This window comes from Caretta caretta, chromosome 1 (genome assembly GCF_965140235.1).
Source record: "Caretta caretta isolate rCarCar2 chromosome 1, rCarCar1.hap1, whole genome shotgun sequence".
NCBI classification, from domain to species: domain Eukaryota; kingdom Metazoa; phylum Chordata; order Testudines; family Cheloniidae; genus Caretta; species Caretta caretta.
In genome coordinates, this window is record NC_134206.1 from 188,650,812 (window position 1) to 188,664,359 (window position 13,548).

General features: G+C 43.0%; 1 protein-coding gene across 2 annotated transcripts in view; it reads right to left on the reverse strand.

Annotated features, from left to right (window-relative positions):
• The window catches only part of CRYBG3 (crystallin beta-gamma domain containing 3), a 128,988-nt gene that overhangs the window by 90,374 nt on the left and 25,066 nt on the right, over positions 1-13,548 (reverse strand). The window contains exons 1-2 of one of the 2 annotated variants that reach the window (XM_075118066.1): positions 4,613-4,694; positions 2,694-2,855 (exon numbers count right to left, since the gene is read on the reverse strand). In XM_075118066.1, the coding sequence (XP_074974167.1) occupies positions 2,694-2,708 (15 nt within the window). In that variant the 5' untranslated portion in view covers positions 2,709-2,855; positions 4,613-4,694. Of the gene's footprint in view, positions 1-2,693; positions 2,856-4,612; positions 4,695-13,548 lie in introns of those variants that run through there. The other variant, XM_075118065.1, reaches the window with a different exon arrangement.

A 13,548-nucleotide genomic window follows, 5' to 3' on the forward strand; every position in this document is an offset into this window, starting at 1 on the left:
CATTAGGTGCAGATAATCTGTGAAGGCAACAAAAATGTACAGCTGTCTTCATAACATACGTTAATTAAGCCATTAAAAGCTGTTCGTCACACTCCAAGGTCACGCTCCTTGACACTGAGTTCTAGCATTATGGCAAGAGCACAAATAAGGCCATATTTATGTTATCTTTAAATGATACAATATTTAATGTTTAAAACATTGCAATTTCTCCATCAAAACTGAACCACCAAGTCATTTTCAGGCCTGGAGCTCATCACAGTACAGGTATTTGTGGAGCAGCTGGTAGTAGAGCTGAAGGTCAGTAGATCTGCATTTCAACTATAAATCACTGTTTTAAGAGGTTTTTAGAAAAGCTGTCAAAAAAAAAATCCCACACACATTTTAAGATGAAACAAAAAAAATTTAATATCCGTTCCAGGAAAAAAAAGAAGTGGCCCATTTTAAGTAATAATAAATAATGACAACAAAAGAAATTAATAGGTTTGGGACACTGATTTTGTACTGCAATGCAGACACTAAAAATACTCAAGCACTATATACACCTCTATGGAGCTATATGTTTATTAATAACAATGGCATTGAAAAGCTGCCTTTCTAAATGGAACATTTATTGAGAAAGAACCATGTTTACAGCCCTGGCTCATAGAACGGAAGCGAAACACAATCTGCAAATAAGTAATGTCAATTAGCATTGTACCTTCTGGTAGTGAATTACAGGGTGAGGTCAATGCATATAACAAATAAAATTTCAAAAACGTTTCCTGGATATTGATCAAATAAAGGCTGACTAACATACTTTCCAAAGTAAATAGCTAAAAGAATGATTTTAGAATTTCAGAAGATGGCCACATTAATGTATTACATAAACTTCCCGCTTTGGGCTTTCATCAAAGTCGGAAAAACATTTAGTATGCGTGAAAGATGCAAAACTGACAGCACTGGGAACTGAAAACCTCAATACAGCCACACAGAAGTACAGCAGCTGTACACATTTTTCACCTCACTTCAGCCAGTTTATTAACTCTGATTTGTAGGGATGACCTCTACTTTGGAGGGAAAGGGACATCTAATCTCCAAGCTATTCTATCCTTGTCCTCTCTGTTGAGACCATTAATAAGTGTTCAAAAACACCATCACATGGACATGTGTCCACCAGGAATGTGACAGATGACCAACTGATTTTATACAGGCTAATAAATAGTCATCAGATGGTAAAAAGAAAAGGAGTACTTGTGGCACCTTAGAGACTAACCAATTTATTTGAGCATAAGCTTTCGTGAGCTACAGCTCACTTCATCGGATGCATACTGATTCAGATGGTAGTGAGTGTTATCCACAACTAACCTCAACTGGATCTGAACAAGTCACAGACTCCATATCCCACTGTTAGTTCGATGGGCCACGCTCCACCCATATGTGCATGGGTGTATGCACATAACCTAGAAATCTCAATTATTTGTGAAAGGGCAACTGTAAAAGGACTATTCCGAAGAATTAAAAAATATATATATCTAGTGATCTAATCCAATAAAACTGGAAAGTCTGTCTTTCAACACCAACCATTATCCATGATTCAAATTGCTGAACCATTGAGTCTCTCTCAACAATTTCTTTGATCTGGGTAGCAATACTTTATCTATTAAGGATCTTTACACAAGACAGCTCAACTTGGTTGACATCAAATACGGTACAATGAGGCCCTGTTTCAATTAACTTTAAACCTTAAGCAAAATCAATCTTTTTTCCCCTCCATCTCAACATTATCTGTAATTTTAGTAAATTGCATATTTAGAAAATAGTTTATTTGGCATTGTATACCACACACTTCTAAAATACACTAACAATTATTTTGAGCCACAGTCTAGAAAGAAACATCCAGGGATGCTCTTAGGACCCACCAGGTAAGTCACATAAGGGCACTGAGGAAGAGCAGTTTAACTGTAACTTCACAGACATCCTTGAGATATCCAGCAAATGGCCAGCATTCTGACAATATGAACACTGCTCCTTCTTTACAAAGCCAACTCTCAGACACAGGCACAATGAATTACCACAAGAAATAATGTAATGCACATTATAAAACCACAAATTGTGAAATTATTAAACAAGGAACTCTACCAACATGATGGAGAGTATTTAAGTTTAGATTCCTTGCAGCCAGAACCCTCTGACAGAATTTTCTTTCACACCAATCTTTAGTATAACATTGCAGAAAAGATGGCTGAGGCAGACTCTGCATAGAGAATTTCATTATTTGCTGTAAATTACAATAGACTTATAACCAAAATGATAATTGCTGAATTAGTATTATTCTTTGCAAGATAAAAAACAAATGAGGTTTGGTGGGGTTTTTTGTTCTGTTTTAAACCAGGATAACACAATCATCAGTAAAAACAAGAAACCACTAGGTCGCCGGTTCAAACAACTGATGGTCCCTTTGCTCCACCCACACATCCTGCTCATTCTTTCCCTTAGAAACCATCTCATTTTCATATTTCATCCTATATACCCCTTATACTTCTAACAGTTCTATTCAGACACACCAAACACCCTCTCTTTTCATTCAAATCCCTCCTCAAACCAACTTCTTATGTAAAGCTTTTCACCAATAATCCACTGTAGAAAGATATTGGGTGTGTGTATGTTTTTTAAAAAAGGAAGAGAAGAGCCACTGTTCTGAGACTGTATCTCACCTGGTTCACTAGCATGTTTTGTGTCCGTATTGTAGGTCAGACATAGATTGTAAGTCTTTTGGGAAAGGTCCATTTCTTTCTCTTATATTTTCAACACTCAGCAATAATAAATGCAGTGCAAGTCTGTAGCATCTGAAAGTCATCTTCTGTGCAGTGGCCTACCTGAAATGACAGGTGTCCACACCATAGTTTGCACTAACTTGTACTCTCATGAACTGTCTGAGCAGACACACCAAAAATTGAATGGATGTGACTAGAGAATGAACTGCCTTCTTACCCCTAAAAGTCATCCCACTTGATCAGGGCTGAGGTACGGAAGGGCAGAGGCAATCTTGAGAAAAGTTGCACAGAGAGTAGCAGCACTGTATGTAATTATATATACCGTGAAATAAACATGACTGGCACTCTGCAGGCAAAACAGTGTTCCTATCCCAAACCTCTTACAATAGAAGTTCCTGATCACATGATAATATGATCACCACATATAATGGTCCTTTTGCAGGATTGGGGCATAAATTAAGACACTGTAAGATGAAGGGTCACCTCATATCAAGAAAGATATATTAGAATCAGAAAATGTACAGAGAAGGGCAACAAAAATTATTAGGGGTATGGAACAGCTTCCATATGAGGAGAGATTGAAAAGACTGGGATTGTCTGGGGGGGGGGAGGGATAGCTCAGTGGTTTGATCATTGGCCTGCTAAACCCAGGGTTGTGAGTTCAATCCTTGAGTGGGCCATTTAGGGATCTGGGGAAAAAACTGGGGATTGGTCCTGCTTTGTGCAGGGGGTTGGTCTAGATAACCTCCTGAGGTCCAACCCCCAACCCTGATATTCTATGATTCTATGTTCAGCTTGGAATAGAGAAGACTAAGGGAAGATATGATAGAGATCTATAAAATCATGCATGGCGTGGATAAAGTGAATAAGGAAATGTCATTTATCCCTTCACATAACACAAGACCCGGGGTCACCCAATGAAATTAATAGACAGCAGGTTTAAGAAAACAAAAGGAAGTACTTCACACAACACACAGTCAACCTGTGGAACTCACTGCCAGGGGATGTTGTGAAGTCCAAAACTATAAATGGGTTCAAAAAAGAATTAGATACGTTTATGGAGGATATGTGCATCAATGTCTATTAGCCAAGATGATCAGGGACACAACCCCATGACTTAAACCTCTGAGATGCTGCAGGGGATGACTCACTAAATAACTGTCCTGTTCATTCTCTCTGAAGCATGAGATATTGGCCACTGTCAGAAGACAGGATACGGGGCTAGATGGACCACTGGTCTGACCCAGTATGGCCGTTCTTATGTTTAACATTGGTAACGAGGGAGAAGAGGAGGACAAGGATTACAGCAGAAAGATCATACAGTTGTTTTGGTTGGTAACTTGTGTGATTTGAAGCCCCTCAAGATTGTTTGTTTTAAAATGAAGCCATCACTGCATAGGGAAGACTGGTACTTCTAGTTCACATGGAAGAATCATTAGGGAGGCACTTGGCAAAATTTCTGTTCCTTGGATAAAATTATAACTTTCTTCTCCAGGACTGTGAATCCTGCATGTTTCATTAGCATTAAATTTGCATTGATTTTGATTGTAAGCAAGGGTAGGGACTTCAGAATTATTGAAATGTAGGGATGGAAGGGACCTCAAGAAGTCGTCAAGTCCAGCCCCTTTCACTGAGGCACGACCAAGTAAACTTTCTATCAGGGGCTTGAAGCAGACACCGTCCTGTTCTGTGTATCAGTGCCTAGCACGGTGGAGACTCAATTCCTGACTGTGGCCTCTAGGCACACCACCGTTAAAATATTAAATAACAACAGTACTAATAATACTACTTAAAAAGGGGGAAGGAGGAAGGCAAGCAGTAAACACTGGCTCAGTGAAAATTAACAAATAAAATCATACCTTTAACAGCTCAGGGAGAAGCATTCTTTCCTTTTTATCACTTTTCACACTGATGGATTCATTTTCCTTACTTGCAAAGCTGAAAAACAAAAATACATTTAACTATTTTAAAGACCTGCATTAGGCAGAGTTACTTAACACAAGAGGCACTGCATCATGCAATTTAAAAGCAAAGGTGAAAGGTTTTTTGTTTGGTTGGTTGTGGGTTTTTTTTGTTTCTTTGTTTTTTTGGTTAAAAAAGGAGCACGTTGCACATATTTACTCTTTAAAAAAATACAAAATCCTGCCTGCAACACTGGGACAGAGCACGCTCAGTTGCTTTATGGGGATGGTGCATGCACATTATGGCTGGCACACTGGAGCTATGAGGAAACGGAGCATGCTCAGTGCAGATGGAATCTTCAAAGACTTCAGCTGCCAAACTAACAAATCTCTAAGCATGTCCAAATTGAGATTCTTTTCTAGACAGAAATTTATAACTTGGCCAAATTTGAGTGTCTTTTTCTTATGACATGTATTTATAGCCCATTAGAATGCTACCCCATCATCATTTTTTCCCTCTACCCTTTACCCTCTCCTTCATAAACCATGTTTTCTAAAACTTTTAGCATTTTTGGTTGCTTTTTTACAGATAAAAGCCAACATCTTTAAAGTATAATACTGACAGATACCAGATTAATTTTGTTCTAGCACCAGCCTCGCTTGGACAGGTTACCGTAGAATCCTGCAATACGTGCAGTGAATCAAGAGTTAACTTGTATTTAGTTCTGAGGCAAATATCTTAAAATAAACAAAGGAGAAAATACAGCTTTACTTTCTAGCCACATTAAAAACAAAACAAAAACATTCCCCCACCTTCCAAAACTGAACCTGAAAGCTACCTTATTAAATTAATCTTTTAAAAAAAATCTTCCATGTGTTTCAACATTCTAAACCTTCTGCTTTAGTAAGTAAACAACATTGTTTTTACAGAGCCCTTGGTACATACTAGATGAGTCACACTGCAAATAAATAAATAAAAAACGTAAACACAAAAGCTCTCTCCGCAGAAAATGTGGCTCTTGGATTGTTTTGTTTTCCCCTAAAAGTGGAGACTACCTTCCAAAGCAGAGAACAATAAGTGTGTGTCCGCTGATGCCAAATATTGTATTTAGGACCAAAGAATAGTCCAGTTATTGCTGAGCAGACTCTTGATGACCTAGATTAGCATTCTTATATTACCAAAAGAGAGAACTTGAATTCAGTGTTTTTATCATCATTGAATGTTATGCAATTGAAGCATCTGCAACTACTGGAACATGCTATCCTATTTTCCAAGCAGAAAAATAGGTATTAAGCATTAGTTGTACTTTCTCTACTGTGTTCAAAACATAGGTGAGCTAACGTAACTGTTCCACTCCCATTCTCCTGTTGCAATAGGACAGCCCCTCCACACAGCTGATAAAACAACCCCTCCACACAGCTATAGTAAAAGCTGTGTTATCCAGCACTTTACCAATCTGAAAGCTCTATAAACCGGCATCTGATCTTTAATAGGGTCTGGTTGGTGCAGGGCTGGCAGGCTCCCTACCTGGCTCTGCGTGGCTCCCTGGAAATGATGACAGGTCCCTGCTGCTCCTAGGCGGAGGAACAGTGACGGGGGCTCTGTGCACTGCCCCCACCCTGCCCCGCACATTGGCTCTGCAGTTCCCATTGGCCGGAACCACAGCCAATGGGAGCTGTGGGGGTGGCACCTGCAGGCGGAGGCAGCACACAAAGCTGCCTGGGTGCGCCTCCACCTAGGAGCAGCAAAGACATATCGCCGCTTGCGGGGAGCCGCCTGAGGTGAGCGCCGCCCAGATCCGGTGCCCCGAAACCCCTCCTGCACCCAAACTCCCTCCCAGAGCCCACATGTCGCACCACAATCCCCAGCCCCTCCTGCACCCAAACTCCCTCTCTCTTAGTTAACCGGAATTTTTGACTTACCGGCACCCCCCATTTCCCAAACACATTACATAACAAAGTTTTTACTGTACATATTTACATACAAGAGCATACATTCAAGGGATATGAAGAATAAAAGTAAGTATGACATTTATAATGACATAATCCCAGGCAATTTATATGTACGTATATTTTGCCAGAAGCTGGGAATGGGCAACAAGGCATGGATCACTTGATTACCTGTTCTGTTCATTCCCTCTGTGGCATCTGGCATTGGCCACAGTCAGAAGACAGCAAACTGGGCTAGATGGACCTTGGACTGACCCAGTATGGCCATTCTTATGTAATGAAGATGCCCCAAGTCTCAGGAAGTTACCAAATTCAGTTTTTCAAGCAACATTATAATTGCTTTACACTGATAGCATGGACAAATGTAATTCTGACCCAATGTATTCTAGGTTTCATTTTTTATAATACTTAATAGCAGTGAATATTCTGTAAGATATTTTGTAAAAATAATGAACTCTTAGTAATGTGATACAATTCATCACTCAACTACCCTATCCTAGCTACAAAGTGAGAACAGATGACTGATGTGGAGGGGGAGGGAGGATTCACCAAGGGCATTAGGGAAGAGTAAATTCACAACATTCTACATTTTTTCCATATATGCTTTTGTAGTCACGTGGGTCCCAGGATATTAGAAAGACAAAGTGGATGAGGTAATATCTTTTATTGGGCCAAGTTCTGTTGGTGAGAGAGACAAGCTTTCGAGCTTACACAGAGCTCTTCTTCTAGTCTCTCTTTCACAGTCTCACTACCTCACCCTCATTGAAAGTTTCTCTCAATACAGTTATTGTTGCAACCATACCCATACCTAGGTCTTTTCTTAGATATTTTGTTCATATAAAGATCAAGCCTGCAAGGCTCTGAGTCCTCTGGCCCCAGTCCATCAAAGCACTTAAATATGTGCGTATCTTTAAGCACAGGAGTATTCCCATTGAAGTCAAATGGGACTACACATGTTTAAAGTGCTTTGCTGCATCAGCTCACAGTGAATACTCAGAGGTTTCAACACTTCCACTAAACAGACAAGGAGAATTGATCCCATGAAACTTTGTCTTTTTAATCAGACCTGGTTCACAGGCTACTTTATGTTGTTTTTAGAGAATCAATGACAGGACTGTCTATTAAACAGATTCAAACAATCTGCCTGGAGTTAACAGACAAGCTTGCCAAAACACAGTTCTAAAAACTCAAGTGGCTACAGTACCATGTCTCAGCGTATCTACAAGGTATCAGCAGGTTTAAATGGTGCAGAGTGGTGCACCCATACAATGTTAGCAGATACCATTTAGTACATTAAAACTAGCTTTGCACCATCCCACAGGTGCAAACTTGCCCTAGAGTTGGTTTGGCTGATCAGAGACGGATTGCTTCAGTGAAGAGAGATCATCAGGAGGCACAGAATCATCATTATAGTTACTAAGTTACCACCTACCATCCATGCCTGTGACTAGCATAGAGGGTGTCATGGAGTCACTGGGTCTGGTCCAGGCCCCAGCCTGTCACCAGTCTCCTGGGAGTGACCCCTTTAGTGTGCTAGGCCCCAAGGACTCTCACAGTTCCACAGGTGCAGGTCCGTGGCCTCCAAGACTGAGTGGTCAGTACTAACATTCCCTGTCTCTCCATGGCTCCCTGCAGCAAATCCAGCCAAGCCAAACTACTGAGGGAGGCTTGTACTGTATCCCCTCAGGGTGCAGTGCTCTCAGTGAGTATTCACAGGGACACAGGAAGCCTTTGTAAAACAAGGTAACAATTTATTTGTCACCTGGCATACACAATTTTACAGTCCTTAGGCTAACACAGAAAGGCAGACATTAAGCCATAATCCACCTTAGTCAAACCAGTGCCCTGATGGGCCAGCCAAGCTGGGCTGCACTCCATCTCTGGCTCTCTCCCCCTCCAATATGGGTCAGGCTCCTGAGTCCCTCCCAAAAAAACCCCTCCTTTGTTTTCTCCAGCTCAGTTGACAAGTCCCACCTGCCAGGGTTTTCTGCTGGTATGTGTTGACTGTTTGGTGCTTGGAGCATTTCTTTGTCTTGCTGGACCTTCTGTTAATCTGAGCCAGTTTCAGTCAGTTCTTCAATGATCCTAATCATTTCCGTCCTCACCCCACCCCGGACAGCAAGATCACACCCACCCACCCCCTGCACTGTTCCAGGAGCAGTGTTAACCCTTGTGCACCCACTTGGTTAATAATGCCACATACAGAGGGAAACTGAGGCACACTTATGATTCATATAAAGATTAAAGACAATTCCCACTTGGTCACAGGGTGCATGTCATGTCCAAGGCATCACTACAGCTAGATGACACACAGCTGCCATAGAGCTCTATAAAGTCATGGGCAACCAGAGCAAATTAGAACAGCTCTAAATATACTCTCACTTGTACTTGGTGAATGGCCCAACACAGTGCAGTCCCAGGATTAAGGGGGCCACCTTTGTAATCCCAAATTCCATCCAAGGCTCCTGAACCAGAGCCAGGGTTCCTGAGTCATGTACATAAACAATTACACCACTGCCTTTCTATTATTTTCATAGCCATCACCTTTTTTCTTATTTTTTGGAATGTATGGTGCTCCTGAAATAGAGGAACTGAACATCAGCTAAAACGAGACAAAGAGTTTGCCTTCTCCACACTTTGCCCTGCTGTTCTTTTGTTTTGCTACTGTATACGTATCCTGAGCACCACCACCCTTGCTACATAGATAATCAACAGTAAACTTCCATTACAGCACTCTATTGTGTATATTTTGCTGAAAGTCTTTGTTTATATAATTTTCTCATGCCTTCTATTCCGTTGTTGTTGAAAGATCAGCTTTGACCTATCTGGAATACTGGGACAGGTGGTGTCTGAATCATATGCAGCATTTTTTAATCAATGTACTTGTACAAAGAAGGACAGAGATTATTATTACTGGAGAGACAGAGGAATGTTTATCCTATATAGTGTTACTTGCATAGAGATAAAAACCCTGTACAAACTAGAACCAGATAAAATGCATTTATCTAACCTGGGTTTGAGTAAACACATGCAGGTTCTTCCTTTATCATTATCCCACATAAATGAGCAAACTGGATTGCATAATTTGAGAGGTATTTTCCAACCTTCTCGATTAAAAAGCCAGAATATACCCAATTATAAACAATTAAGTGTTCAAAGGCCACTCAAAGCATTTTTGTATAGTGTTACATGTCTGTTTTTCCCATCTTTCCTCTTTATAACAATCTCTTGGCACTTTAAAAACCCATCCCCTCTCTTCCTGCACTAATCCTTCCCACCCATATTATGTACACACACGTGGTGGTTAATGTGTTGTTACTTGTGACTGCTTGGAACTTATTGATTTTTAAGTAACAATATGAGCAATAAAATGAGAATGGAACATGAAGATTTTGCCAACAGATATAATTAAAAAAAGAAGAAGAAAGGCATTCTTGATGTCTACCAAACATGAAATCGACCAACAGGATACTTATCTCTGCACATTCTATATGATCAGCCTGTTGTGGACTCTCTCCCAGCTGTGACTAACTCATCTGAATGACAATAGTTGGTTTGCACACAACCCAAATAAAGTTGCAGCAGTACACCTGAGTGTACAAAAAATGTTTTGAAGACAGTGTGTGTGTGTGTGGAGTTTACCCAAGAAATTCAGGGACTAGGCCATTGCTGATGAGAGGTTCAGAACTTACTTATGGGTTGCTCTTGCAACACATACACTCATATTGCCATGTTAGCAGGATGGCTATTACTACCTCAGGGACTTCCACCCCTCTCTTTGTAAGGTAGACCCCTCCATAGTGAGTCAAGCCCCTCACCAATGACGCACTAGGCTATTGGGATGGCTTTCTAACTAGTCTTCCCTGCAATTCTGGACTGTGACTATAAAGGTCAGGATTTCAGTATTGCCTGACCTGGGTGATCTCACTAGTTGCCAGTAAGCCCACAGATTCTATTTTGGGCCTTGCTGATGGTATATAGAGCTGCTATTAAACTAAGGCATTTGTGTTACCATCCTTTCCTGTCAGGGACTGGGATGTAGGCGGTTGTGCCTAATGGTTAGAACAGGAAATAAGAGCCCAGGGTCAAAACCTGAGTCAGAGGCTAGATGCCTGAGCCAAGGGTCAAGCTGGACTCAGGGTCTGAGCCTAAAGTCAGAACTGGAGTCAGAGGCCAGAGCCAACGGTGAGAGCTGGAGTAAGAAGTCAGGAATTGGAGCCAAGGGTCAGAAATGGGTTTGCTGGAGTGAGGCAAGACAGGTACAGGGCTGGGTCCAAGGCAGGAACAGCAGCTTTGCCAGCCATGGGCAAAAGCTTTGAGTAACTGCTGGACTGCTGGTGGTCTGACTCTTCCAACCACTGAGGCTATGTCTACATTACAAATTACTTTGATACAACTATGTTAGGTAAGATCCCATAGGAAGCAAGTCTAAGGGAAAAACAATTGAAGGCAGTTGGCAGTTTTCCAAAGAGATGTTATTAAGGGCACAAGAGGAAACTATCCCACTGCATAAGAAAGACAGGAAGTATGGCAAGAGACCACCCTGGCTTAACCAGAAAGTCTTCAATGATCTAAAAATAAAAAAAGAGTCCTAGAAAAAGTGGAAAAAAAGGTCAAATTACAGAGGATGAATATAAACAAACAACACAAGTATGTAGGGACAAAATTAGGCCTTGGCTACACTTGTGAGTTACAGCACAATAAAACCACCCAGAGCGCTGTACCTCACTCCCCGTCCACACTGGCAAGGCACGTAGAGCGCTCTGACTCCGCAGCTACAGCGCCGCTGGTACTCCACCTCGGCGAGCGGAATAATGTTTGCTGCGCCCCCGCTGGAGCACTACGGCGTCAGTGTGGACGCCCTGGCCCTATATTGCGCTCTGATCGGCCTCCAGGGGTATCCCACAATGCCTGTTCTAGCCACTCTGGTCATCACTTTGAACTCTACTGCCCTGCCCTCGGGTGACCAACCGTCAAACCTGCCCTTTAAATTCTCTGAGAATTTTGAAAATCCCCTTCCTGTTTGCTCAGCTAGGCGTGGAGTGCTCTCAGCGAATCTTTCCAGGCGACCATGCTGCCACGCGACAGGCGAGCCCCAGTATGAAGAAATGGCGAGGTGCTGGACCTCATCAGTGTTTGGGGGGAGGAAGCTGTCCAGTCCCAGCTGCGCTGCAGCCATAGGAATTACGATACCTTTGGGCAGATATCAAGGGACATGATGGAAGAGGCCATGACTGGGACGCTGTACAGTGCAGGATTAAAGTGAAGGAGCTGCAGAGTGCCTACCAGAAAGCCCGCAAGGCAAACCGGCACTCCAGTGGTGCCCCCGCGATCTGCCGTTTTTACAAAAAGCTGGATACGATACTTGGGGGCGACCTCACCTCCACTCCGAGCACCACCATGTACACCTCAGAGGCCAGTGCAACAAGGCAGGATGAGGAGGAAGAGTAAAGCGGGAGTGAGGGTGCTGAGGTGGAGGAAGACACCCCGGAATCTCTAGATGCATGCAGCCAGGAGCTGTTCTCAAGCCAGGAGGAAGGTAGCCAGTTGTGGCGGCCGGTGCCTAAGGAAGGACAAACACCAGTGGAGGTTCCTGATAAGTGGCTTTTATTTTGGGAAGGAAGTTATTCGCTGCAGGCTCTTGGGGCAAGGAGGGTTAGGTCTGCATGCATGCATGCCTAGGTGCAGAATAGGGCATTGATGTGCTCTCTCACATATAGTAATCGGCCTCAGTGATCTCTTCAAAGGTCTCAGCCAGAACTTGGGCAAAGCACTTGCGCAGGTTTCTTGGAAGAAAGAAACCTGTGGTCCTTGTCCCAGTAAGGCTAACTTGTCTGTGCTCCTGTGCCGTGAGGGGTGGGGGGGACCATTGCTGTACACAGGCAAGCTGCATATGGCCCAGGGCGGAAGCTGCATTGCAGTAGAAGACCCTCCCTTGCTTCCCAGGTCACCCTCAGCAGAGAAATATCTTCCAGGACGAACTCCTGTGGAAAATGTGGGGACAGTGTTCAGTATAGGGGCCCTCTGCCGCTGTTGGCTCTCCCCAAGGCACAGAAACCCAGAGGACAGTACAGCAGTGAAACCATTAGTCAGCTTGAGCCTGTGCTTACTCACCATTTTGGGGCTCCCATGGGTTATGTACGCTCGCTTTGGGATGGCCAAATTATGCAATTGTGTAGACTGTGTTTGCCCTTAAGTATGGAGGAAATCATTGCTCTGTCTGCTGTGAACAATGCTGCCTCTGTTAAGTGTTGCATTTTGCCTTTACAGATGCAACCTTGAGATCTCAGCCGTCCGTGTTATCACCGGCCAAAAGACTCCAAAGAATCAGAAAGAGGCCAAGTAAAAGCAAGGAAGACATGTTGCATGAAGTAATGCGTCATTCAAGTAATGAAAATCAGAAAGTGCAGGAGTGGCGGGACAGCGAAAGGACAATCCGCATTCTGCCAGCGGATCACCAGCACCAAAGCATGGAGCGGCTGTTAAGAATAATGGAGCGCCAAGCGGACTTTATCCAGGCGCTCGTAGCCATACAGGCGGACTACTACCGAGCCCGCCCCGCCTGCAGCCCTTGTCCCAAAACTCTTCCCTTGTGCCCCCATGTCACCTCCAATCCACTTTCCCCCCAACATCCAGGTTCTTACCGCCAGCAGCTGCCTCTAACACCTGTAGCTTCACCACCCAGCCCTGAAAACTACGACCCTTACCCACTGCACTCAACCCCCATCACCATGCAGTATAGCCATCCTGAAGTGCAGCACTCATTGCACAGCACTCCAGACAGGACATATGCAAATCTGTGATTTTACCGTTTACCACACCACCCCTTTGCCCTGTTTCCCAAGCAGTTGTGTTTCTTTTCAATAAATGGATTTTTGGGGTTGGAAAACATTCATTATTATTGCATAAAGTAAAAGATACCTTAGCCCAGGAAAGCAACAGGC